At 40.0% G+C, this 24,159-nt stretch overlaps 4 protein-coding genes across 6 annotated transcripts in view; 2 read left to right on the forward strand and 2 right to left on the reverse strand.

Annotated features, from left to right (window-relative positions):
* LOC110069273 (uncharacterized) overlaps positions 1 to 5,794 on the forward strand; it is a 44,662-nt gene extending 38,868 nt beyond the window's left edge. Inside the window, exons 68-78 of one of the 2 annotated variants that reach the window (XM_089284082.1) lie at positions 101 to 118; positions 220 to 237; positions 547 to 582; positions 757 to 789; positions 1,495 to 1,572; positions 1,965 to 1,988; positions 3,072 to 3,195; positions 3,594 to 3,700; positions 3,939 to 4,022; positions 4,535 to 4,756; positions 5,460 to 5,794. In XM_089284082.1, the coding sequence (XP_089140208.1) occupies positions 101 to 118; positions 220 to 237; positions 547 to 582; positions 757 to 789; positions 1,495 to 1,572; positions 1,965 to 1,988; positions 3,072 to 3,195; positions 3,594 to 3,700; positions 3,939 to 4,022; positions 4,535 to 4,756; positions 5,460 to 5,606 (891 nt within the window). In that variant the 3' untranslated portion in view covers positions 5,607 to 5,794. Of the gene's footprint in view, positions 1 to 100; positions 119 to 219; positions 238 to 546; positions 583 to 756; positions 790 to 1,494; positions 1,573 to 1,964; positions 1,989 to 3,071; positions 3,196 to 3,593; positions 3,701 to 3,938; positions 4,023 to 4,534; positions 4,757 to 5,459 lie in introns of those variants that run through there. The other variant, XR_016205845.1, reaches the window with a different exon arrangement.
* Positions 5,795 to 8,009: 2,215 nt separating this feature from the next.
* Positions 8,010 to 11,535, reverse strand: LOC110069260 (mitochondrial substrate carrier family protein ucpB-like). 2 transcript variants are annotated; one of them, XM_020776754.2, is made up of 3 exons: positions 10,970 to 11,535; positions 9,485 to 9,647; positions 8,010 to 9,145 (listed from the first exon to the last, which is right to left on the reverse strand). In XM_020776754.2, the coding sequence occupies exons 1-3, from the start codon at positions 11,040 to 11,042 to the stop codon at positions 8,458 to 8,460; spliced, it is 924 nt and encodes a 307-aa protein (XP_020632413.2). In that variant the 5' UTR covers positions 11,043 to 11,535; the 3' UTR covers positions 8,010 to 8,457. The 2 variants fall into 2 exon arrangements, with proteins under 2 accessions (XP_020632413.2, XP_089140213.1); XM_089284087.1 differs by having other exon boundaries at positions 9,804 to 11,535.
* A 53-nt stretch (positions 11,536 to 11,588) lies between these two features.
* On the forward strand, positions 11,589 to 18,299 carry LOC110069259 (uncharacterized). The gene is made up of 7 exons (XM_089284085.1): positions 11,589 to 12,375; positions 13,549 to 13,700; positions 14,100 to 14,328; positions 15,017 to 15,133; positions 15,480 to 15,601; positions 15,999 to 17,892; positions 17,963 to 18,299. The coding sequence occupies exons 1-6, from the start codon at positions 11,658 to 11,660 to the stop codon at positions 16,281 to 16,283; spliced, it is 1,623 nt and encodes a 540-aa protein (XP_089140211.1). The 5' UTR covers positions 11,589 to 11,657; the 3' UTR covers positions 16,284 to 17,892; positions 17,963 to 18,299.
* A 1,317-nt stretch (positions 18,300 to 19,616) lies between these two features.
* LOC149114640 (collagen alpha-2(I) chain-like) lies at positions 19,617 to 22,581 on the reverse strand. Its single transcript, XM_089283932.1, has 4 exons — positions 22,509 to 22,581; positions 20,640 to 20,746; positions 20,128 to 20,283; positions 19,617 to 19,778 (listed from the first exon to the last, which is right to left on the reverse strand). Exons 1-4 carry the CDS (start codon positions 22,579 to 22,581, stop codon positions 19,617 to 19,619), a joined length of 498 nt encoding a protein of 165 aa, XP_089140058.1.
* Positions 22,582 to 24,159: the final 1,578 nt, after the last annotated feature.

A 24,159-nucleotide genomic window follows, 5' to 3' on the forward strand; every position in this document is an offset into this window, starting at 1 on the left:
GATTCTAAATCCTCCTCATGAAAACTTACTAAAATTAAAGGTCAAACAAAAACTACTACTTTCTGATCTTTTCATTCTATTTTTTTCTTTGTAATATCAGGGAGACCCAGGACACAGGGTGAGTAATGAAGATCACTGACCTTCATCAGAAAACCGTTCCGTGATAATTCTACCTTAACCTTGGGTCTAATCGCAGTTTTTTGTTGTTGTTGCCTACAGGGACCTGAAGGAGGAATGGTATGAACTTTAATTTTTTCGTATATCGATTACAAGACGAACGAAAGAACGTATGAATGAATGATTGGTCCTATTAAATGAAGGAACGAAAGAATGGACGTACGGACGGACGGGTGCATGCATGCATAGATGGATGGATGCATGGATGGATGGATGGATGGATGAAGAAATTAAAGAAGGATGGAAAGATGAAAGGGAGGAAGGAAGGAGGACGGGAATGAACGAACGAACGAACGAGCGAAAAAAATGAATGGATGAATAACAGGGTATTAGTTATATTACTCACAATTATAAATATTTTCCTTGCAGGGTCTCCCTGGGCCGCCTGGACCTCCGGGTCCCCCGGTGAGTATTTTATTTTTTGACTGTAGTGATTAAGTGGGGTGGGGGGGAGGGGGTGAGGGGAGGGGGGAAGCGAGGAGAAAAAGTGGCGATGGGAAGAAAGTATTGTAGAAGCACATTTCGTCTTTACCTAAAGGTTAGATATGATATCCTTACTGTGAATTTTCTTTTCATTAGGTAGATCTTGGAGCCCTTGGCGCTTTAACTCAGGTAAAAAAGATTTGTGGAAGATATTCCCAGTGCATGCTGTGTTAGTGTTGTAATGTGGATGTGTTCTACGTCATATGCTAATTAATGATAGAGGATGAGACGTCCTCTTGTCAGGATCCGAAAAACCTCATTGTTACTGTGTCTAAGTGCAAAAGATGCGAAGAGGGGGAGGCAGCGTGGCCAAGTGATTAGGGCGCCGGAGGTAAAACCCAGAGGTCGCGGGTTCAAGGCCCGCCCGGACCACTTAGCTGGAGTTGTTTCTTGATAGACCCTAGTTCAACTCCTCGGTCATGCTTGTAAATGGCCAACTGGTCTGCCTTCCGCCAGTTGGGATTTTTAAGCCTATTATGTTAAGTTGATTATTTTGTTTTTTTTTTCAGTTTAAGTGGCATGCCTGTGAACAAGCTAGGTGTAGCTAAGCTCGCTGATCTCTATAAACAACTCAGTACATTTGAACATTTTTGAATTTTCAACATTGCTCCAACAAGGTGGAGAACCTATACAATAATAGTTCAATTTGTAGAACTGCACTCGCCATTTACCATGAGCCCAAAAGAAAGCGTAAACGCGGATTAGGAAAGTGGACGGGGATTGAAAAAGGCTTAAATAGGAACAATTTTGAACAATGAGAATATGTAATTAAAAACGAGAGCTTCACGATTATCACATTGTATACTTGTTGTTTCAACTGTTTTTCTTCTCCAGCGCTGGAATAATGGACGATATAGCTCTTACGACCCTCAAACTGAGAAAGCCCGACTGTACAGAGGCTCTAAAGATCAGGTGATCATTTAGTGTAAAGCATCTGAGAGTCTGGGCACCCCTTGAATGTCTGTTTTGCGGTTTATTGTATGGGGCTGTTCATTGCCACTGGCCGAATTCCCCACGCGAAGAAAAACTGTCTTATCTTATGTTAGAGACGGGACTTAGTATCATGGTCTCAAATAGTGCCTTTCTGTGTGATCCCAGAGCTTATGAAGTATAAAACGTTGGGTCAGGCAACAAGAGAAATCTTAAAATTAGTTCACGAGGGTGACTCTTAGAAATAGGTAAAAACCGTTCTTAGCTTACGCCGTTAAATAGCTTAAGGGATTTTAGAGGTCTCTCAGGCACTTTGTAACTGGCGAAAATTGTTTCTTTAACTACTATATTTTCATTTTAAATTTCCTCTACAGAGTGGAAAGCCGGTAGTAGATCCAGTAAGTACATTCCACATGCTCTTGTAGCATATAGCCAAACTATTAACGGATATTTATACCAAGCACTCACTCATCAAAAGTTTGTCCACTGCATAAGTCCACTGTATAAGTCCGTTCAACCACTTATGAACTCCGTTACTGTAGACCGACACCTAAAAGAAGCTCAGTCACGTTACTTTGAGTTCTTTTGACCACGTATACAATTACCTTTAAATTGAAGGAGACCTGAAAGTAGTAAAATATAAAACTTGATGATGATCAAACAGATCGAAAACGTTAAGACTCAATTTTAACAGCTTTTTACCTTAAAGTTTTATACTTTACTTTTATCGACGAAATGTATATCTGAAAATAGTAGTTTACTAAGATAGAAAAACTCCAAAGAGATTATTAATTAGCTCTTATTAATCGAGCAGGAGGTCTGTATGGGAGAATCTTGACCGAGGTCGTGAGTACAGACCTCCTGCTCGGTTAATAAGATGTTTATTATATAGCAAAGAAGAAAACTTTAATTCTTTTAATGTAACTGGTTTGCTGACATTTTGCTTGCGAACGGCGATGAGCTTAACTTACACCTGCCAAAATTTGCTCGTCCTCTTTACTTTTTTTTGTGTCATCAGGCTTTTTGGCACTTCCATAAATGATTGAGAAGAAAATAAAAGAAAATGGTGAACATTTTTGTATTTTAGTTTGCTACTTTTTCAACGCAAAATGAAACCGGTCTAGATACCGGTCTAGATGGGAAAATCTAGACCGCGGTCAATATCGATTTCAGCCAATCAAATTCGTGAATTCGGTAGTTCCCAGTCCTTGTGAGACACAGCCATATAATAACACGGATTACAAACGATGATCTTGAAAAATGTAGGTTAAACTTTTCAAGATGCGCAAACCGTGGCGTAGCTCCTTTGAATGCAGCTTTAAGTGGGATCTCTAATTTTCTTTCTTCATCATGATGTTCTTGTTTTCGAGAGGGATTGAAAGCTCTGAAATTCGAATTCACCACTGTTTCAAAGTAGACCCATCATTTCTCATACATCTGTACTATGCTGCGAACTCTGCTCCTGTTTTGTTGTTCTTCAGGTAAAAGTCACTTTAGCTTTGCTTCATTACAAACTTGAACTTGTCAAGAAACCGAATGGGACCAAAGAATTCCCAGCCAGAACATGTAAGGATCTTCTCATGTGCTACCCTGGTCTACAAAGTGGTGAGTTAAATGTCGTAGTCCGCGATATACCGTATATACAAAGTAATTTACTCCACTCGTAGTCTTTTATTTATTCGCCTCCTTCGCCGTTCAACCGGAGGAGTTCTAGGATATGTGCAATTAAAAGGGTGCAGAAATTACCTTATGTCTTTATTAAGTTTGTTTTTTGCACCGTGTATTATGTAATGGAGTGATTTAATTAGTCTGATTTCCCCGAGTCAAATCGTAATAATTGTTACATGTAAACGTACAGCTGAATGAATTGTTTTTACAAAGGTCACGAGGCTAGAATGTTTTTTGGCTCATCGTAAGTTGGTTCAATGAAATAACATGTCTTTTCAAATGCGTTACATTTATGCCAACATGAACATTTGACAGACAAAAAAATTTTTCAACAGGTGAATTCTGGGTTGATCCAAATGAGGGCATAACGGAGGACGCTATCAAAGTTTACTGTGATTTCTCCTTCAACGCCACTTGTTTGTCCTCGAGCGAAGAAAATAAGGTATTTACAAACGTTATTGATGCAATGGAGATGTCTTGTCTAGGGAAACGAAGCCACGGAAAGATTGAAATGAGAGTGACCTGGGCATCTTTCCCTGCTTCACCCTCGTTCCCAATCCCCTACGTTTTGAAGAGAGTTGGAGAGGGTGGAACTCAGCAAAAATTTAAAGAACAATTTAACGAAATGAAAGCGCATTTCCCTCATCTTGTAATATTTTCTTTGTATTTTGTTTTTGCAGCCATTTGCATCCAAAAGGAAGAAGTGGTATTCAGGACCAGACGTTTATAAATGGTTCGGCGAAGATCTCGGAATGTTTCAGAAGGTGAAGACGCCAACATTTGCAAACTTCACAAAATAAGCGCACTGGCTCCTCCGAAAAAGAGATTACTTTCCGCAATTTATTAGACGCAGAGTTCCCCTTGTCTTTGTTCCTCATCTCAACGTAAAGAACTGTAATACATTTGTTTTAATATTATTTCATTCGATATGCTATTCTGAAATAATCTGAGATATTCTGAGCGGAATAGACCAATTTCGATGTATTAAAATTCTAACTTGGCTCCGAGGCTTAGGAAAAAAAAGAAATTAATTGTTCATCCCTCATCCTCGATGTGATTTCTTTTGTTTTATTCCCCTAAGCCTCGGAGCCAAGTTAGAATTTTAGCATATCGGAATTGGCCTATTTAGATAACAATGTGGGATTAAGTTTACAGGAGTCGCAAAATCTCCTTAAAGTACACACTCACCCCATCTCAGGCCGCGTAATTCGTTCTAATAATAAGTGTTCTCGAAGGGCAAAAACTAATCAATAGTTTCTTATTTCGCTCTTTCCAGATTAAGTACGTAAAATTTTCTAGTCAGCTCTCGTTCCTCCGTCTGCTGAGCGACCGCGCACGTCAGAACATCACTTACCACTGCAGAGACTCCGTCGCTTGGTATGACGAACAGCTTAATGACATCACCAAGTCCATAAGAATCAAGACCAGTAATGGAGTGATCATTGACTCTAGCTCGTCAAACAAGTTCAAGCCCAACGTCCTCACGGACAATTGTCGAGTAAGAAGAAATGACCTTTGCTTTTCAGACGCGTTTTAGCCTGTTGTTTCATGACCTTTACTTAGCAGACGAATTTAAGCCGGTTGCTTAGGCCGTCGAAAATACGGGTAAATTTAAAAAAAGAGCCGTAAACTCGGATGTCTCACAGGCCAGGCTACACCCAACAATTTACAGCTCTGTTAAATCTTTGGGAAGCCCAACGTGGCAGGTAGAAAAAAAGCTCAAGAACTTATTTTGCCATCTGTTCCGTCACTAAGTTTTCCTTTATTCTTCACTTTTTTGTGACAAGTATTCTTTTTTTCCTGGGTCAAAAATTGGAATAATGTTGCATACATTAATGGAACTACGGTACGGTTTGTGCATCTTAAAAAGTTTAGCCTAAATTTTTCAAGTTCGTCGTTTGTACTTCTCCGTCCTTAATCATCCTTGTTCCTTTATGATGTGTTATTATTTCTTTGGTGTTTTTCTATCTTAGTAAACTACTATTTTCAGGTTTTCTTCACTTTAAAGTTAATTTTGTATTTGGCTAAAATAACTAAAAAAACGTGACCGAGCTCCTTTGATCATTCTTTGTTTTGCTTCAAATTTCAAACATGAAAATTTACATCTTACTCAACGACAAATAAAAAGTCTTTACATATTTTATGACGACCTTTACAGCAGCACCAGTTACTTGTTATTTACTGTCTGCGTTTATTTTTAGGTTAAAAATGGCACATGGCTCTATACAATCATCCAAGTTGACACGTCCAAACCTAATCGTCTTCCAGTTCTTGATGTAGCTGCTTACGACATCGGAGATGAAAAAGAGGAGTTTGGACTTGAAATTGGACCTGTTTGCTTTTACTAGTTTCTCTCTTATACTATGCTTCGTCTTTTTTCTTTTTCTTTTTTTGTTTATCGAGCAAAATTCGTGAACGTGTAATATACGTTTTAACTTATTTTCTGAACTTAGTTAATAGTATTCACTTGGGGCAAACAGTTAACTAATATTGTTTCGCTTTTTCGTAGCTTAAATAAAGGCTTAGTCACATACTCCATTCCAATGTAACCTCTTTTGGGATTTGTATGAGTATATTGATTCGAATCCGCCTAAATTCCTGCATACAGCATGAAGATGCAGCTTTAAGTTATTTTTACGGTAGCTGCAAAATCCTACTGCGAAATTCGTTCTGATTTGACATGCGCGACCTTTCCCGGGCGTCATTGCTAAAGATTATGCTTTCCGCGCTTGATATCGGAGCTCTGGCGGCCCGAACCGCCAAGCGGAGTCCTATACTCATAGGGACCTGTGAATCGCTTTTCTCGTGGTAAAAATGGCTAGCGGCATTACTCGTGGGCGTGTGCGCACGACGACGACGGCGACGTCGCGCAACATGGTGGCCATACTCTACCTAATAGGTTGACCAGAGGGTTGACCGAGATATGCAGACTTGGGGTACTTATCATTTACATGGGAAAACCGGAAATTCCAGTTGGAAAATCGAATAGTTTGCGCCATTCCGTTAGGGAAGCTTCAGAAAATATGGGCTGTGATTTAGGGTGATGCTATTGTTCTGCTCTTTTAAGTCTCTCTAGTTGATGTGGATATACTTTATAGCGATTCCCTCTCCCGCAACGTCGCATTTAATTGTTTAATGTTTAAGCCTGAAATTTCCAACCGGATGGTTTTTGTTAATGGTACGCACCCTTGGTTTACAGCGTTCATCTTTGATATTGGACATCTATGTTATTTCCAATTGACACCTGTCAAAACAAGGTATCCGCTGACCAGTATCACGTGATCTGACTGCGGGCTTAACGAGGTCACATTTTTTCAAAGTTAACTTCTGTCCAAGTACTGGTTTTTCGTCAGGGCTGGATTTGGTTCGGAAGTCGCTCAACGCTAACCCAGGATCAAAAGTTGCCCAAAATATAAATTTTTCTTTTATAAAAATGTTTTGATGCTTATGTTTTGTGCAGTTTGAGGTCATTCAAACTCAGAAGGTCAAACAATATGAACGGAAAACCTCACAGCAAAGTTAAAAAAACTCAAATCAAAATTCTCCCTTATCCTCGGCTAGCTTAATCAGACTTTGAACAACCCGGCCAAGGAGCTCCGCTTTTAGGCTTGGATAAATCTATTTAGTACGTTTACCGTTTAAATTGTTTCGCGCGCAGAGGGAACTCTGAGAAACCTTCCACACTACGCCGGAGGAATTTGAAAATGGAGGTTTCACTTTCACTCAAATGTTTTCCGTCCACGTTACACCGGAAGGATTTAAAAACGCAACTATCACCGGTCACTTTGGATTTATGTTTGAGAAAAACTCGGTCAGGGAAATCACGTGATTATTGTGACGCCACCGTTTTCGAAAAGCTCCGTTTTCAAAATGTTTCCCTCCTTACGAAAACGAAAAGCCAGCGTTTTTCAAATTCCCCCCGTTTAAAGAGCGTTTTCGAAAAGTTCCGTTTTAGTGATGGATTAGTGTGGACGGTACACCTAACCGTAGAAATAAAGCTGCATTTCCAAATTTCTCCGGCGTAGTGCCGTGCACGCTATCTAAAACCCTCATCAACTTAGCTGAACTAGGGGTTTGATGGTTTGAACAGTGGTTTACGTTGTACATCGTTTCCGATTCAGTACTGAGCAAGTTGCACTAAGAAACCTGTATCCTATGTGGTTTCCTCCATTATCATGTTTATGAACCTGCTTCTGAAGATGGGTCGCTTTTGATACAACTTTCTCAAACTCATTAATGATTCGTCAAATTTAAACAGAGGAATCATGACCGTGACGGTGTTTGGATATCTGGTCTTAATCAGCATAGATTGTTACGATTTTATTTCACTCTTTTGTCCTTAGTTTTAGTTTCCATTGAGAAGATATATCAAACACTCAAGACAGTGTTTGACCAAATTTCCAAACATCTCGAAGTTCGTCAAAAATACTCCGCTACGCGTCGTATAAACTCTGATCCTTGGTGTTTGGAAAATGTAGTCAAACACGGTCTTTCATGTTTGATAGATTACATGAAAAAGATTTTGAAATGGAATTGAATAAAGCAACAGTCATTGACTATAAATAAAGTTGTCATAAACCGGTCTAGCATCAGTATCACGGAACAAGCATCGTTCATTGAAGCTACCAAAAGAAGTTCCGCACGAAGTTCAAATAACTTGATCGAGTCGCTAATAGTTCAAATTTCGTGAAGGTGCGCCGAGAGGAAATTGGTAGAGATTCCAAAATACAACAACTACAGAATACAGCAAATGCCGAACATTTAAAATTTGTTTTTATTGTGTTGTTTTTCAAGAATAACAAAAAATTTGCACCTTAATTAAATACAATGAAAAAGTTGTAGAACATCGCACCTTCCTTATATGAACAAAATACATTTATAAGGTTTAGTATATTAAATATAGTATATTTAATCATTATAAATAAGTTAAACAACAACAAAAAATATATATAGTGATGACTGATTTGTCCAGCGAGGGATAAATTAACGGCCTACTGAAAGTTTCAGAATCACCAAGTAAATTCCGAATAAACTTGTAAAGCCAAAAATACCGGTCCACAAGTATACAAACAAATATGCCTGCATATTTTGTTTAAGTAAATAGTCCACAACAGTAAAATTTCTGATACAGAGTACAAAAATATATGCCAGTAAATAATCAACTGTTTCGAAATTCCAACAACAATAAAAAAAACAGTTCTATACTGGTTTCATACCGACTAAATATCTGAGTTTTTCAAAGACAAAAAATGTAACAATCGTGTGAGGTCCAATTCGCATCCAGTTTGGTATGAATCCCTTATAAAGTCCCAGTATTCCTTCATGTCTTACAATTTTTTCTATACAGTGTATCGTATTTCTGTAAACTAACGGTTTTCCACTGGCATCTTTTTTCTGGTTCATCATGCGCGTTTTCACCACGTCAAACGGTGATGTACTGCAAGCTGTCACAAACCCAGCTATGACAGACGAGACGCCATGCAGCGCTGGCCCTTCTTCCATCAGCTGAGCATTTAAAAGTGTGTGCTTAGTGTGATCATACGATGGAATCTGTGCGGCTGTTAAGATGGCTGCGCGTTGAACTGTAGGTCCAACGCCTGTCCACAGTCCTCTTACACCTTCCTTTCTGGCAATTGTCCAAAACGCATGAAAAGTGTGTCGATATTCCGACTCGTGACCAGGGCCCACGGCTTGAAAACGAACCTTGACCAGGTCCGTGGGTGTGGCAATGGCGCTGCCTATAGTTCCTGAAGTCGCTCCAGCAACAATCTTTTTCCACAGCGGAGTGTGAGCAATGTCAGTGGCGCCAAGTTGAAATTTTATGGGCTCATATGCACCAAGGCGAATAGTACTGTACGAACCTTCTCTCATCATTGAAGGGACAAGACTAAAAAACAAGTGTAAACGTACACTGCGTGAAAGATTCCCTTATGCAGTTGATGCTAACTACAAGCAGTCCCACGTTTACTTAGTGCGTTCTGCGTGACGCAAAAGAAATCGCGAACGTGCAAACGCATATACATGTAAACACCAAGGTGGAGAGAGGCACTATGAGAGTAATTCGTCTTACCCAAGAACACAACAAATGTCCCCGGCAAGGGCTCGAACCCAGACCGCTCAATCCGGAGACGAGCGCACTAAATTAGGTTTTTACTGAGGCTTGATAACTCATTCAACTGTCTTCTAATTCCTTAAACTTTACTAATTATTGGCACTTTCAACTTACCCTTTGTAAAGGCCTCTGAAGCCTTCCTCTGAGAAGATTCTGATGGCACCTCTTATAAATCCTTTGTAATAACGGTCTTTGAAAATGTTCTTAGTGCTGATTTTTGAACCAAGTTCATTATCAAGCTGCATGCGAATCTTTATGACATCAATAGGATTTGTAACTGAAAATAAAGAAAAAGAAATTGCTCTTTGTTTTAGAAAAACTAGTTAATCAAAGGCTGATTTAGTTCACAAATAGGGCGAAGGTTTCAAAATTCCCGGTGGTACAATTTGCGCGCCACCAGACATATTGAGGAGTACGGAAAGAAGAGAATTACCCGTGACTCTGCTTTCCTTCTTCCTTCCCAGCAGCCTGAGAACAGGCTCCCGGCACCGGCGCGGCGGGGGTGTAAAACATTCGGCGAGTGAAGCGAGCTGATGAGCGCGAAACAAAAATTCGGCCACTGAAGCGAGGCGAGCGTGCCATTCCTTCCTCCCCAGAGCGCTCTCGGCTCGCTCCGCTAGTCCTAGTCCTTTTGCAATAGACTACACGCGGATAGCTCCGTTCTTATTTTTTCTTTCTCCCCCTATAGCAGTTCTATGGTCTGTTCACAGGCCACTATCATGGTGGTACATGGCGCAACGGTACCCTTATCTTGAGGAGTACTGTGGGCTCGATTTCCGCCCCTCTCTAGGGAGAGCGGGTTCTTTTCCCTTACCCGCACAGTGGCTCGCAAATCGAGCCTAATAATGTTTGTCTTCGGCATTCTTTATTTTCTCTCGAGACGTCGAGAGGTGGAGTACGTTGTTTCGCCCAAGGAACTCATCTGAAATATGGACCGTTATTCAGTCTACAACCGATGACAGAAGTAGCTTAGAAGGTTGTTAAAACCTCGATATGAGACTACCTATTACATTTCAATTTGAACTAAACTAACGCACTTTTTGTCCCCCGCTTCTCCATATCAATACGAATTTCTGTTGAGTAATAGAGGGTGTGACGAAGCCGTAAACCGTTGGTGAGCCACAACAATTCAAAAGGATCGATTTGACACGGATCGCGCCTTTGGGTGCCTTCATTATGCCAAAGCTTCCGGAAATTTCGGTCGGAAGTCAAATGTTTGATGTCGTTCCATTTTCCTCGGGTATTTCCATTGGCCTCTGACGTGACCGGTCGGTCCGGCATAATAGTCACCTTTTAGTTGCTCGTCCCATTCTCCTCGCCCACTCGGAACTCCGCCGAAGTCTTCGGCCTTCGGTGCTGAAATGTCGCCAAATATGAATGGTTTTCTCTGACTTCGCTCTGACTTGTCTGACTTTGCTACGCGCAAACGTTTAGATGATCATCTAACGTACCTTTCATTAAATCAACACATTTACTCACAATTTCCTGAATTTTAAGATCGCTTTCATGCCAGTAAACAGGAGCTTCATGCCTTCATTGTTGATTTCAAAATCATAACACATGTGGCCCGGAAATAATCACGAAATAGAGACATCTCACCTGCCCCTCCGCAAATGTTGGAAAGTCCGCTGAGGGCAAATCTTGTGAGATTGTCTGACGATTGCGTAGCCATACCAGCGCAGGTTGTGTCGTTTTCAGCCGCAAAAGTACAGATTGATGGCCTAAGACGACCTAAGACACGCGAAGAATGCTAATAAGTAAGTCATTTGCAATTCACAACTCCGGCAATATTTTCTGACTGGGTGGTGGTAATTGATGTCTGTCACCGGAATATTAATAAGAAGCTGTGGGTTTTTGTTTTGGAGGGATTTTACCACTTGAAAATCAGACCATTTGGCTAGATCTGATGATGGTCGATCGGTAAAGCAAATATTCTACGCGTTGTGTCTAATTCGACGCTCAGAGAGCCTAAGAACACGAGGAAAAGTCGAAAATTCGTGTTACTCACGGACAGGCAGAGAATCGAAGAGATATAAACAAATTTATAAAACATGGGGACACAAGGGAAATGTTATTTTTATCCCACACCCTGCCAGTTGTCAATCACCCCTTGTACCGTCCAATGAGAACTTTTTCACGCGGGTAGGGTGGACAAAATATCAAACGCCGAGCCAATCAAAAGACAGCAAGTTGATTTTTCTGGGGAGCCCACAGCCCTGCTTGCTTCGAGCTTCGCCGCCATACTGCCGTTTTCACGCTTTGTAGGGTGGGGAAAGTAGCGACGAAAATGGCAACTCCAGGACAGAAGGAGAGAGAGGCAGAGCTTCACTCTGTGCTCAGAGCTGCTAACCTGTTAGACTACTACCCAAGTTTCCTCGAACAAGGAGGCGACGACGTACAGCAGTTCTGTGATGCGAGCGAAGATGAATTCAAAGAAATCATCGCCTTGGTCGGCATGTCGACGAAGCCTCTACACACAAGGCGGCTGCAGAAAGCTTTGGTGGAATGGAAGAGCAAGCGAGGGCATTCTCCCGAGCGAGTTGCTCCAGGGTCTTGGATGGATAAGTGGACTTCGTCTCCTCAAGTTAACCGAACTCCACCGCCAAGCACTTCAACGCCAGCGACAAGTTCAGGCCGTAAAAGACGAAGTAGCTCCGGCTGTTCTCAAGGAGGCCCGGAGAAACGCGTCGTGGAACTGAAACTACCTCCAATGGAAGTTATAATCGACTGGGAAAAACTCGATCCCGAACGTCAGCAGCTGATCCGTGATCACTCGCGAATTTATGGCCGAGACATCAAAAAACGTAAGACGAACACGCTCAATTCGCACGAACAAATGATCAACGAAGCCGCGGCTCAGCTTTGCCTTCGCGATCCAACCCTTCTTGTTCGGCGAGACGAGTTGTTTACCATGGCAAGGCGAGTTGTGCGAGACAGTGGGTTTACGTTTGTCCATGGGCATTCCAGGTCCAAGTTTGTCTCCGAATCAGACGAGGAACTGGACGGTGAGTGTTGTATGAGTGATGTGAAATTTGGTTTGCCTTCCTCAAATTTACTGTGTACATTTGTAAGCTAATTATTATTTGGAGCCCTGTTTGAAATATGACACTTAGATAGTGACCTACCAGTTTCTCGAAATTTAGGTTTAGCTTACTTATGTTTGAATCAACTTACTCTGTTTCTTTTGGTTGACAAAAAGTCGAACTCCTAAGCTGATTAATTTTGGTGGGTTTAAAAAGTGATTTAACAAAAGTGGAGCTTAGACATTTTTAAATCTGGGCTTAAAGCTTAATATTAAGCTTATTAATTTATCAGTTCTTGCCCATGCAGTGGGTGTGTAAACAAAGACAAACCGGCCTGCAAGCAGTGGTCCCTTTATTTTCCATTAGTTGGTCAGACAAGTACTGTAATTTACAAAAAGTGCTAGGAAAATGTAATTGCACAAACGCTTCAAAAACTTGGATGGGGACAGGTGTGCAGGAAGTGAGGGACCCCCGTGGAACTATCCTTAGAAATTTTCTACATTGGAGTTTGCTGCCCAGTTCTTTAAACCCTGACATTATTTCACACCAGAATACAAGATAATTTACATCATTTCCACATCCATTTTCTGATTATGGCTTCTAAAACAGTTATCTGATTATCTCTGGTTTTACATCTTCCCTGGCATTTTCAAAATAAATGCAGGAGATGCCAGTTAGGAAATTATAATCTGCCCAAGTCATGTCAATTTGACTATGCTAAAACAGAAATTGTTATGAGAGAGAACCAGAGACGAAACCTTAAGTTGTGAGTGAAGGAGGACTAGCAAAGGAGCCATGGTGTAGGGAATCTTCTTTGATATCACCATGGAGGTCATTTCAAATGAAACCCCCAACTCCCTGGAATTTCCTATTTTTAGACACCAAAACCCTTTTTTGTAAGGAATGATTTTTGCACAGCCACTACATCAGTACTTGAATCCATATTGAATCGAAGGATATCTGGAAACTAAAGCAATCGTCCACTGCCCTGCCCTCGGGCAATTTCTGGGTCTTGGTCTTTAACCCCCACCTCTCCAGAATTTCCAATTCCCTCCATTGTGGAGTACATGTATGGATATTTTCTGGAACCACAATTTCTATATGTACATGCATATTCTGTTGGTTAACATGTACATGTAATTGCTGTTTTTACAGTGGCCAAGAAGAATCAGGTGTCTCAAGCAAACAAACTCAAACGAGAAGAACGTCTAAATGAGATTGACGGCCTGCTACAAAACAACAAGGAATTACAAGAGCAGATAATGCAAAAACTAGATGAAGCACGAGCTTTAAGCGCAACAGCAGAGGTAGGGTGTCTTCGTTAAAGAGTCATCAATTAGTAAAAAATTCACTTTGGCATATTAAATTTTTTCTCACTGAGGAAGTTGATATAAAAACTGGTATTTCTAAAAATGGAGCAGGACAACAAACAATTTTGTATGTTGAAGCCATTATTGTCACTTTATTTTTCAAACTTTTTTTTACTGTTAAGCTTATTTTAACCTGAAGAAGGCTGAATAGCCGAAATGTTGTTGTTTTAAAGCCTGAACAGTCAAGAGTTGGTCTTCATCCTCTTCAATTACACAGATTTTTAAAAATCTAATAATATATATAAAAATCTGGTCTGTTTCTTTAACCAATGAATCTGGACTGTGTCCAGAGCAGAAAAATAGTAATTAGAGACATTGTGATTTGTTGTGTGTCAGATTAATGAGCTACAAACCGACCTCAGCAAACTGCAGAGTCAACAAGTGTCCCTTCAGCTTGAGCACAAAGAGCTGAAGAAGAAGCAGCGTAGATCTGAAAGATATTACACAAACAAACAAACAAAAGACTCAGGCTCACAGAGCACCGGTGTACATGATGATGATGTGGACATGGTGGGAAATGTGTCATTACAAGGTGAACTCACACCAGATGACCGCTCTGAGGAAGGTTGGTATAGATGAAGCTTCAGGTACATGTAGCTAATCAGGTACATGAACCAGGGGTTTCCTTAAGGGCTGGGTACCATGCAAATTGATCAGCTGTGAGGATGATTTTGCTTGCCTGGTTTGACAATCCAGAGGAAAGAAAGGTTTTCTTATAAAGAAGTTCAGTTCAGAAAGTTTTGCCTCCTTGTGAAAACCACAATCCCGAACAAAAAAGTTGGGACACCAAGCAAGTTCCCCCCATCCCCATTTACAATGTTGATAATCAGGTGATTTTTCTCCCTTTTTGCTAAAAAAATAAATTAATATATATAAATAAAAAACAAGACATTTTCCAACATTGATTGATTAGGGAGGATACAGGAGACTGGTGCGTGTGGTCCAGCTCAAGTGTCCCAACTACTTTTGTCGGGGATTGCAGTTGCCCTCCTGCTGAAAATGTTACTGCACCTTTCAATAACATGTGGACTCTAAAATTCAGAGCTCGAGCGCCAAATGCGTTTTTCGCTATCAACAATCAAATGTTCGGCAGCTCCTCCCAGTGACTTCCGACTACGACCGACGCGCGGTAATCAAATTGTTGAGCACAGTTCAGACAACGAAACAGTGCTTGAAACGAAATGAAATGAAAAATTGCATAGTTACTAGTAACATAATTTATTAATGAATTTAAATTTGTTTTTCTTGACCAGGTCTTCCCACTGAAAGTGTGCATGTGGAGGGGGAGTCACAGGTCACCACTGTTGAGCAGTCCAGAACAATGCAGGTTCCTGAAGCTGTAGTGACTCAGATATTACCCCCAGCCTCAGGTACATGCAACAACTGTAGCAATGTCTGTAGTTCTGCACATAGGAGGGGGTCTGTGATCACTGTATTCAAGACTCCTGCCTGCTCTCTGGTCCCCATGATCCAAATGATGTTGACTAACATGAAAATGTATCTTGTTGCCTGTACATGTACATAATTTATCAGTAATCAAAGAGCTACAAAGACACCATACCATACAAACAAGTTAATATATTGCCTGTATGACACAAAAAAATGTGTTTTTATCATTCTTTGAACCAAACCTTAGTATAAGTGAATGGATCTGCTTGTATAACTGGATAAGAAATTTACTGAAATAGTTTGTTCCATTGCATTTTTCTAATGAAGGAATTCCCACAACATCAACTAATGTCACAGTTAACCTGCCTCAACGCCAGGAAGCACTAAACCCTGAAGAGGAATCATCAGTGAGAGCACTTTACACAGCATTTATGCCTCAACACTTGCAGGTTAGAAATGATGCTTTTTTTTTTTGGTCAATAACATTATAGTGTTTAAATGGTTGGCTACATACATGTACATGTACACCATATACAAGTATTGTACTAGTATACAATGTACATGTACATTTAGCATTTCAATAAAGTTGTGCCATGTGAAATAATATACATGTAGGTGTCAGCTTTGTCACTGACATTGTATCTTGAAAAAATTACCAAATGAATGTTTTTCAAGTCTGTTGATGTAATCCTTTATGTTCTTCAGTAAGAACCATTCTTGTTAATTTTGGGTTCATTACATGGTACATGTAGATTGGAAAAAATGACCTAAAATATTCTTGACATACATGTAGTCCCTTAATTATTAGTTACAAATGTATTCATCACAATGTTGTTTGTTTGGCAGACTGAGGTTGTGCAACAAGTCCACCAGCAAGCAGAAGGAGGTCAAATGATACCTGGTTATTCGCAAGCACTTGTTAGCGCTGCTGTATCATCAGACCCTACCATCAATGCCTTGTTGAGTCTAGGGGCTAAAGACAAGGTTCTCCTACCAGGAATGCTGCCGCCTGGTGTGTCTGTGGCTGCCGTGCCCGTCACTACAGGTGTTGTTGCAACCACAAGCATGACACCTGGTATTACTGTGGTAATGCCTGGACAGCCTCTGCCAGGCAATGTACAGTGGTCTTGACTTTGATCTTTGACCTTGCAGGAGTTGTTGTATGGTAGCATGTTTTGCAGTCTGGACTTACAGACATCTCTGCACTACATTGTACTGGTAGTTTAATTCTTCTCCTGCTTGATTAGATTTGACCAGGGAAATGAAACTACACTGACGACACAGATATACAGAATCCCTGTAGTATCTTTAAGCGGTTTCTGCTTGCACTGTGCAAAAATTCAAAATTGAGCATTTTAACAACAATTTCTCTCTATGCTTACTCTACACACATGATCAGTACATTTATATGGGATATTTTGAGTTGAATCTCACAAGTGAGGCAGGCAGACACAATTTTACAGTGTGTCTACTCCAACCAAGGCCACCAAAGAAATGCTTTGTGAATTGACCCAGTTGTGGATCCATACCAGTTTCAACCATTTTACAGAAATCAGTTTGATTTTTTTGTTTTGATTTTTTAAGAGGGGACTTAAGGGTGTTAAAATCCAAAACATTTTCTTGGGGAGCCCTCTGGAAGCTTGGACTTTTGGCACTTGTTGCCATTTGTTGTAGATCTACACCTGGACCAGTAGTGTCTGAGTGATTTAAAGAATATTTTATAAAAATGGTTGACAAATTTCTTGTTTTTGTACAGTAGTGTGATTCAGCTGGCTAATTTGCCAGAAGTCTACTGTTAATAAAATCATCAAGGTAATTTCAATGAATAAATCTGTGCATAATTTTCTCAGGTAGCCTTGGCTGAAGTAGTTGAACTGTAACAGGTGCAAAAAAGTACATTGTAAGGAAAAGGGCATTTTTCAACTAGTTTAAACATGAAATGGGATGCCTTCCTTTTGATCCTTTCTAAACCTGCCACTTAAAATGTGTAGATGGCTGATAAAGATGGCCTTACTCTACACTAGTGCATGATGTTCATGTCCATACATGTATATTTACTTTTAAGCATGAAGGAAGAATATTCAATTGCACTGATTATGCTAACAAGTTAAATAGCACTTATTTTAAAGCAATCAACGTATTAGTTGAAGTAAGCATGAATGTGTATGGTATAATTGCAGTAGGCTAGATTTTACTGTAGATAAGTTGCTTTACTTGTACCGTTAGCATTGCCATTACCATCTCTGTTGTAGATGTACCAGTGATGTAATTTGAGAAACATTCCTGCATTGAGCCAGCCATTTAACATTCAAAGGTTCTTTTTAAAGCTATCATTGTATCAATATTTGCTCTTACAATCATAATTTAACCTTCCAAGTTCATGAACCATGTCATGCAGATGGACAATGAAATCTCAATTTCTGGAACCTCCAATGGAAAACGAAAACTGGTCTAAAAATCGGGTAGTTCAAGAAATCGGGATAAAATTATAGTGCTTGACTGAGGGAAATGACCTTTTGTTTGAGTTACTGGGAGGTTCCAAAAATCAAGGGTTTGAGAGTTCCACTGCACTTTTATCAAAATAAATGTGTAGTTCCCGAAAATATCCATACCTCTCCCTTGGAAGGGATTTTTTTTCTAAGACCACCCAACCCTCTGGAAATTCCACTTAAGTTTCATGCGTATATTGAGACTTTGGTCTTACAGAACCTCCCACCCCCAGGAAATACCAATCCCTTCTGTGGGAGGCGGGGGGAGGAGGGGGGAGGAGGGGGGAGGAGGGGGGAGGAGGGGGGAGGAGGGGGGAGGAGGGGGGAGGAGGGGGGAGGAGGGGGAGTATCGATATTTTCTGGAACTACACATTGTAATTCTTAGAATTGAGAGGCTGATTGTAGGGAGGTCCTATATGGGAGAATTTAAGCATTTCCACTGTTACAGATGTTCAGATGCAACAGATTTATATAAGAGATGTAACAAAGTGATCTGTTGCATTTCCAAGTCAAAGTTTATTGGGACCTTTTCTGGATCAGCCCGTTGATTAAGGTGTAATTTCCGATAGTTCATTAGGTTTCCTTGCTGTTGATTTCAATGAAACAATTTATCATATTTACTTGTATGTATAATAAAGGGGCAGATGGTGTCTTGGAATAGTCTACTCATGTGTCACTTACATGGGTTAAGCTTGATAGACACGTTGGTTTATGTATGACGCTAACTTAGTTCGACTAGTCAAACAGCCTGATTGATTGTTGGCCGGCTGCATTGTCTTGGGTTCTTGGGGGAAGCACCTTGCTTACACAACGCTTTTTAGTTCTTGCAAATTTGAGCAACCTGACAAAAATGCTGAAGACTTGGAAGGGAGGGGACTCGGGGTGGAGGGGGGGGGGATGTAACTTTATGGCAGAGTACCATCCCATCTAGGACAGTGTAGATACCCCTAACCGCTTCCTGCCATGGAAACCAGAGTTGAACCCAGCATGGAGGAACAGGCAGCTCTGTGGAGGGCAATGCGACCTGTATTCCAGACTGTTGAGCCACAAAACAATTTAGTAGTCAAATGATGACGCACGAACCAAAAAAGGCAGTTCTGCCTTTACTTTATTCCCAAATAGCTGATTTAAAAGACACTTGATTCCTTTTTCAGTTTATTTAAGCAATTTATCCAACAATTTGTATCAATTTGTAGATTTCCAGTACAGTGGATTTTTATTGTTATTAACATCATCATTATCATTAGTATTATTAGAGCGGTTTTCAATTGAGTGTCGAAAGTAATTAAACAATTACTTTGGTTTTGGTTTTGGTTTTACTACGGTTTGAGATTGGCTGAGGAGTCTAATTGGTAAGTAATTGGTTTGGTTTTGGTTCTATGACACTCAATTGAAAACAGCTCTATTACCATTAGTATTAGCTTTAGTAACTGGACCTATAGGTGGAGTACAATTCAGAGAGTAATCTCGGGAGTAATTGCAAAATTGGAAGAGCGCGAAGCGCGTTGTCGATTTGAAATTACGATCAAAACCATTAAAGCACGCACAATTTGATGTGCGAATTTCGTAGGTATCCAGTTACAGGTGTGCAAAATGTTGTTATTGGATATCAGTAATTAGACACCCACGTGATCGCCTACCGATTACGTGACAAATAGGCGCGCGTAGAACCAATCAAGATCGAGAATTTTGTTGTAGATACGATTATTATCATTATCGTTATCGTTATCATTATCATAATGGAAGAAAACTGTTTAACATGACATGAGATGTAGAGAACATGCGAAGGGGGAAACTGGGCGGGGGTATGTTCTGTTAAAACACATTTACAGTTTTCACAATACTTTAATAACCATATTTTCTATTATATAGTCTTTCCTAAAATAACCCGAGCAGGACTTCCCATTTTAACGGCGGCACTATATCTTATTTTCGAGGACAGTTGAAGCACTAGGGAAAAGAAACGGTGTCTGTCTCAAGCAAACGTTCTTTGTTCAGTGAAGCACAAACGTTCAATTTCTATTCCAAACTCCTCGCCGCTGTCTCCGATGTCATACGCTGCTATGTCAAGGATGGGAAGGCGATAAGGCTTAGGCGTGTCCACTTCTAAGACAGTGTGGTGCCATTTTCCATCCACCTGCGAAAGACACCTTCAATTGCAACTCATACTTGGCTACACCGGCTAGCGCAATTACAACTTATGTGTCAAACTAGAATGGAACGATGATATCTTGGGGCGCGGATGATCTTTTCTTTGGCTTACTCCTGTCTGGAATAGCGTATCATAGCTACTTGCGGAAGTACGCTCCTTGTATATTTAGGTTGTTAATTGCGACCTAGTCACCCATTAGCCAGTCAAGAAATTTTGTTTTTTTCTGTACGTAGCCTCGTCACCTTAGAAGCAGAAAACAAACTTTTACTCCCCGAACAGTCATCTAAAATGAGCTTGGGTTCAATTTGTTTGAAGACCCAGCGTGCGTTTCAACTCCATTATCAGCTTTGATCTTAAGCGACTTAGAAAATCCGCTGTCTTCATCGCCACAGGCCACTGAGTTCTTGCAGTTGCACTTGATTCTCTGGCAGGTGCGGTCACCCAGCAAACGGAGAAATTCTAATTGACTTGGTTCAGTGACATATTCAATCTATAAAACAGCAGGAAATCAAAGAATATAGCAGTACGCCTTTAAACTGAACCTGGTCTATGGTGGTCTATGTTGGAGTTTGTCTATCGCGTAGAGTCGAGTCTTTTTTCCTTTATTCCCTACGTGTGTGTGTAGTTCTTTTCCTTACGTTTTTAAAATGTTTAAATCTTTCCCCAACCATTGATCTCCATCTTGACCTGTATAACACTTTTTTCTTTCTGTTCTGAAGGGCTGGAAATAAAGATACGTGGAAGAGACAAATAAGAAAAGATTTGAGATAAGAGATTTTTCAAAGATTTGCTTTTTAAAGATTCAGTTATGGCAGTAAAATCTACAACAACATAACATCTTAGTACCTGACTTTTGTTTTGGGGATACAGACATGACGACTGCGTGAAATGATCACATTGGACTCTTATTGCATCATCTGGAATACCATCATTGGGATCAATCCAATAGAAGCCTAGAAGATGACAATTAAGATATTATAAAAACGTTCAGCTATTTACGTCGATACGTTTTATTCTGAGCAATGACTTCTAGCAAAAGAGTCAATTCATGCCAAGTGGCTCAGTATTAAAATCTCTGTTTAATTGACTAGAAACTTTAGCAGCTTTCATCGTTTGGAAGAAGTCTGAGGCGACGGCGTTAATTCTCCTGATGTAGTAAGTAAGTAAGTAATAAGTAAACTTTATTTGATAAGTAGGTTGTAGAGGGGATTTGGCAGCCGAAGGGCTGATGTGGACCTACTATACACAAAATATAAAATTTTACAAACACGAAAGATATTTCAGAATGAAAACTAGCGGTAAAAAACGACGTTTCGGTCTCTCTGAGATCATATTCAAGTTGAAGAAAAAACGGAATGAAATATACACATATAAGTACAAATTAGGGCGTGAGAATGTCAAACGATAAATTATGTAAATACAAGCGCTAAAATGTGTTAAAATAATAAAATACTATAAAAAAAACCTATATAAATAACTTTGCACGGATTGAATCTGACTGTTTGTTCAAGGTTAGCTTAAGCCCCTTTATAAAGAGTATTTCGTAGATCAAGCAGTCGAATTTACTTTGGCGCTTTAACAACCTTGAGCCAACCTTGAACAAACAGTCAGATTCAATCCGTGCAAAGTTATTTATATAGGTTTTTTTTATAGTATTTTATTATTTTAACACTTACATTTTAGCGCTTGTATTTACATAATTTATCGTTTGACATTCTCACGCCGTAATTTGTACTTATATATATGTATATTTCATTCCTTTTTATTCAACTTGAAAATGATCTCAGAGAGATCAAAACGTCGTTTTTTACCGCTAGTTTTTATTCTGAAATGTTTTTCAAAAACACTACTTATACGAAAGATATTAACAAAATAATAAAAACTATGTACAGAGGAAAATTAATAATCATATATACATATTTGATTCACTAGAACCTAATTAAGACAATATTGCCAGAAATTAGACAGATCAAAAATATATAATATCATCTTTTTTTGCAGTGATCAAAGTCGCTTCCTTGCTGAAAGAAAACCCAGCAATGTCCTTGACGTGTTTCTTTAGTATCTGCTTATAAGAGTAAAAATTTTCAGGTACTTTAACTAATCTATTTGAAAAATTCCAGATCACAGTGCCTCTTTACTGTAAAGTGTTTCTTCCAGTATCAGATTTAAACCCAATGATATTAAATTGATTGGGAAAGGGAGATGACCTAGAAGTTGCATTTTTAGAGAAAAGTTCACAAACAGATTGGTTTGAAGTTTCAAAGTACACTTTGATTACGTACATAAGACGCCGCAATACGATTGGTCGTTCAAACTACAGTATTCCTTAAGTTTATAATCGTTCTTCTGCTGTGTGGTGTAATCTTACATTCCTATCATCTTGCATTTCGAAGAGTAGGTATACATGTATAAAAGAGAGAATCTCTTGATGTATATCAAGTTGATATCATACTGCTCGGTAGGTCAGGATATGACATACACTGGTCTTTACTGGTTCTGGCTGGGAAATGTTTCGTGTGGGGTAGGCCATGGCCTACCCTGTGGTTTACCCTATGGCCTACAGGTGGTCAGATTTTTAAAAACATTAACAAAACATCAGTGAGAGTCGAACGAGTTAGCTGGCATAAAATTATATCTCTCTAATAGGGGCATACTAAAAAGCCACTAACATGACTCTCAACATCAGAGGGAACGAAACAATGCAAACCTTACAGCACTCAGCCTTGAAACATCCTATTTCTCGCTGTCTTCGACATCTAGCTTCCCCAGCCAAGCAATCAACCATAACGGCAGGTTAGGAGGGAGGGAAGGGCCCGGGTGGGACTCTCATAAAAAAGACGGGGTTGCTGGTCGGAAATTTTAGAAAGAACCCCTAAGAGGTACCAAAACTGCGTTTTAACCCATAAAAGGTATGGCAAGCATCCCTGTCATTTATATATGGGATTCCCCACCCCCGGGAAAGGGCCGGTATTACGTGGTCGCTGAGAATGTCCAAAATGGCTGCTCCACGATCCATACCGGTTGTCAGTTTGCAACATATTGTGGAGTGCTAGTGTAAACATGTAATGAACAGCGTTAGTGACTGTTAGTGTTGGTGTTAGTGACTTTTCGTATAGCCCTATTAGAGGGATACAAGAAACCACGAGGGATATAATTTTGTGCCACCTTACTCATTCGACTCTAACTGTTGTTTTGTTTATGTTTTAAAAATCTGACCACCGGTAGGCCATAGGGTAGGCCGCAGGGTAGGCCACGGCCTACACCATGGCCTAGGCCATGGCCTACCCCACGTTTTGTCCACACCCAAAGAGGGTCTTTATGCACGATGTCATTTTACTAATTGCCGTTTTGCTCGACAAATAGAATAAAAAGTCACTGCTTAGCACATTTCCAAATGAAACTTAAATTGATCTTCTCTTGTTTAAGCCGTTTAGTTCAAGGAATCTTTGACTGCCTACCACCGTTTGCCTCTCTCGCCATCCACGTCGCCTTCACTAGCAAGAGAAGAAGTATTTTCAGTGGAGACATAATAAACAAGGAACAACCGAGCTGGTCAAAGTTTAGCTGCAGTTTGCATTAATCCACTCTCGACCGTCCCTTGCAACCTGCACTCTCACCACTTTTTCTGTAAACCAGGGTGTTGAGAAGTCCTATGTGAGGAAAACGTGATCGGCCTTGAGCAGTCGCTACTTAAGATATAGGTTAAAAACTGAAAGATGCATTTGTCAGTACAGACAGCAATCCAAATGGCCTCCTTTTCAGTGGGTAGGGAGGTTGGGGGCGATGACATTAGCTACTTGTAATCAAGATAACTGAGGGTTGTTGGCTGGCTGCTCTGCCTTATTTGTTGAGGAATCGTCGTATTGATTCAAATACCGTACGGCTGGAGGTTGCTGACGGTATGACTTTAAATTCAAAGCAAGTACATGGTAGTAGAAAGCAAATTCAATGAGAGGCGCTAAAGCCAGAGATAGTAACCATGGCGTCTTACCATTTTTCGGCAATATGGTTACCACTCTTAATTTGCATTTCAATTAGAGGACCGGAACCCATGAAAATGGTGGTTTGAATTTAATCTTCAATCTTTCTTTATTTGTACTCAATCTTGCTAAAGAAAAAATTACAATACTGATTACAACGAATCCACCAATGGGTGGTTAGAACCACCTTAAATTTTCAAATTTTATGATGGCTCTTAAAAAATTATTTTCCGCGAGCACTTGTAATTAAAAAGCACTTAGGCCAAAATTGACGGTGTTCTGGCAGGTTATACAGTCGCTTTATTTGTTAACCGTGCTTCATCAAGCAAATAACGCATTCTTTGGGTCTCCCGGCCAATAATGTAGCCTCAACTGGTAACTGA

The sequence above is a fragment of the Orbicella faveolata genome, unplaced genomic scaffold, assembly GCF_042242905.1.
Source record: "Orbicella faveolata isolate gen_17 unplaced genomic scaffold, um_ofav_v1 contig_13, whole genome shotgun sequence".
Classification (NCBI taxonomy): Eukaryota; Metazoa; Cnidaria; class Anthozoa; order Scleractinia; family Merulinidae; genus Orbicella; species Orbicella faveolata.

Coding starts and splice junctions, on each gene's coding strand:
- LOC110069260 (XM_020776754.2), bottom strand. CDS start 11,042: ATGGCTACGCAATCGTCAGACAATCTCACAAGATTTGCCCTCAGCGGA. Junction 9,648..10,969: donor CAACATTTGCGGAGGGGCAG/GTGAGATGTCTC, acceptor CTTTATTTTCAG/TTACAAATCCTATTGATGTC. Junction 9,146..9,484: donor TTCAGAGGCCTTTACAAAGG/GTAAGTTGAAAG, acceptor CTTGTTTTTTAG/TCTTGTCCCTTCAATGATGA.
- LOC110069259 (XM_089284085.1), top strand. CDS start 11,658: ATGGCAACTCCAGGACAGAAGGAGAGAGAGGCAGAGCTTCACTCTGTG. Junction 13,701..14,099: donor CTTTAAGCGCAACAGCAGAG/GTAGGGTGTCTT, acceptor GTTGTGTGTCAG/ATTAATGAGCTACAAACCGA. Junction 15,134..15,479: donor GATATTACCCCCAGCCTCAG/GTACATGCAACA, acceptor TTTCTAATGAAG/GAATTCCCACAACATCAACT.
- LOC149114640 (XM_089283932.1), bottom strand. CDS start 22,581: ATGGTTGATTGCTTGGCTGGGGAAGCTAGATGTCGAAGACAGCGAGAA. Junction 20,284..20,639: donor ATCCCCAAAACAAAAGTCAG/GTACTAAGATGT, acceptor GCTGTTTTATAG/ATTGAATATGTCACTGAACC. Junction 19,779..20,127: donor AGATCAAAGCTGATAATGGA/GTTGAAACGCAC, acceptor TGTCTTTCGCAG/GTGGATGGAAAATGGCACCA.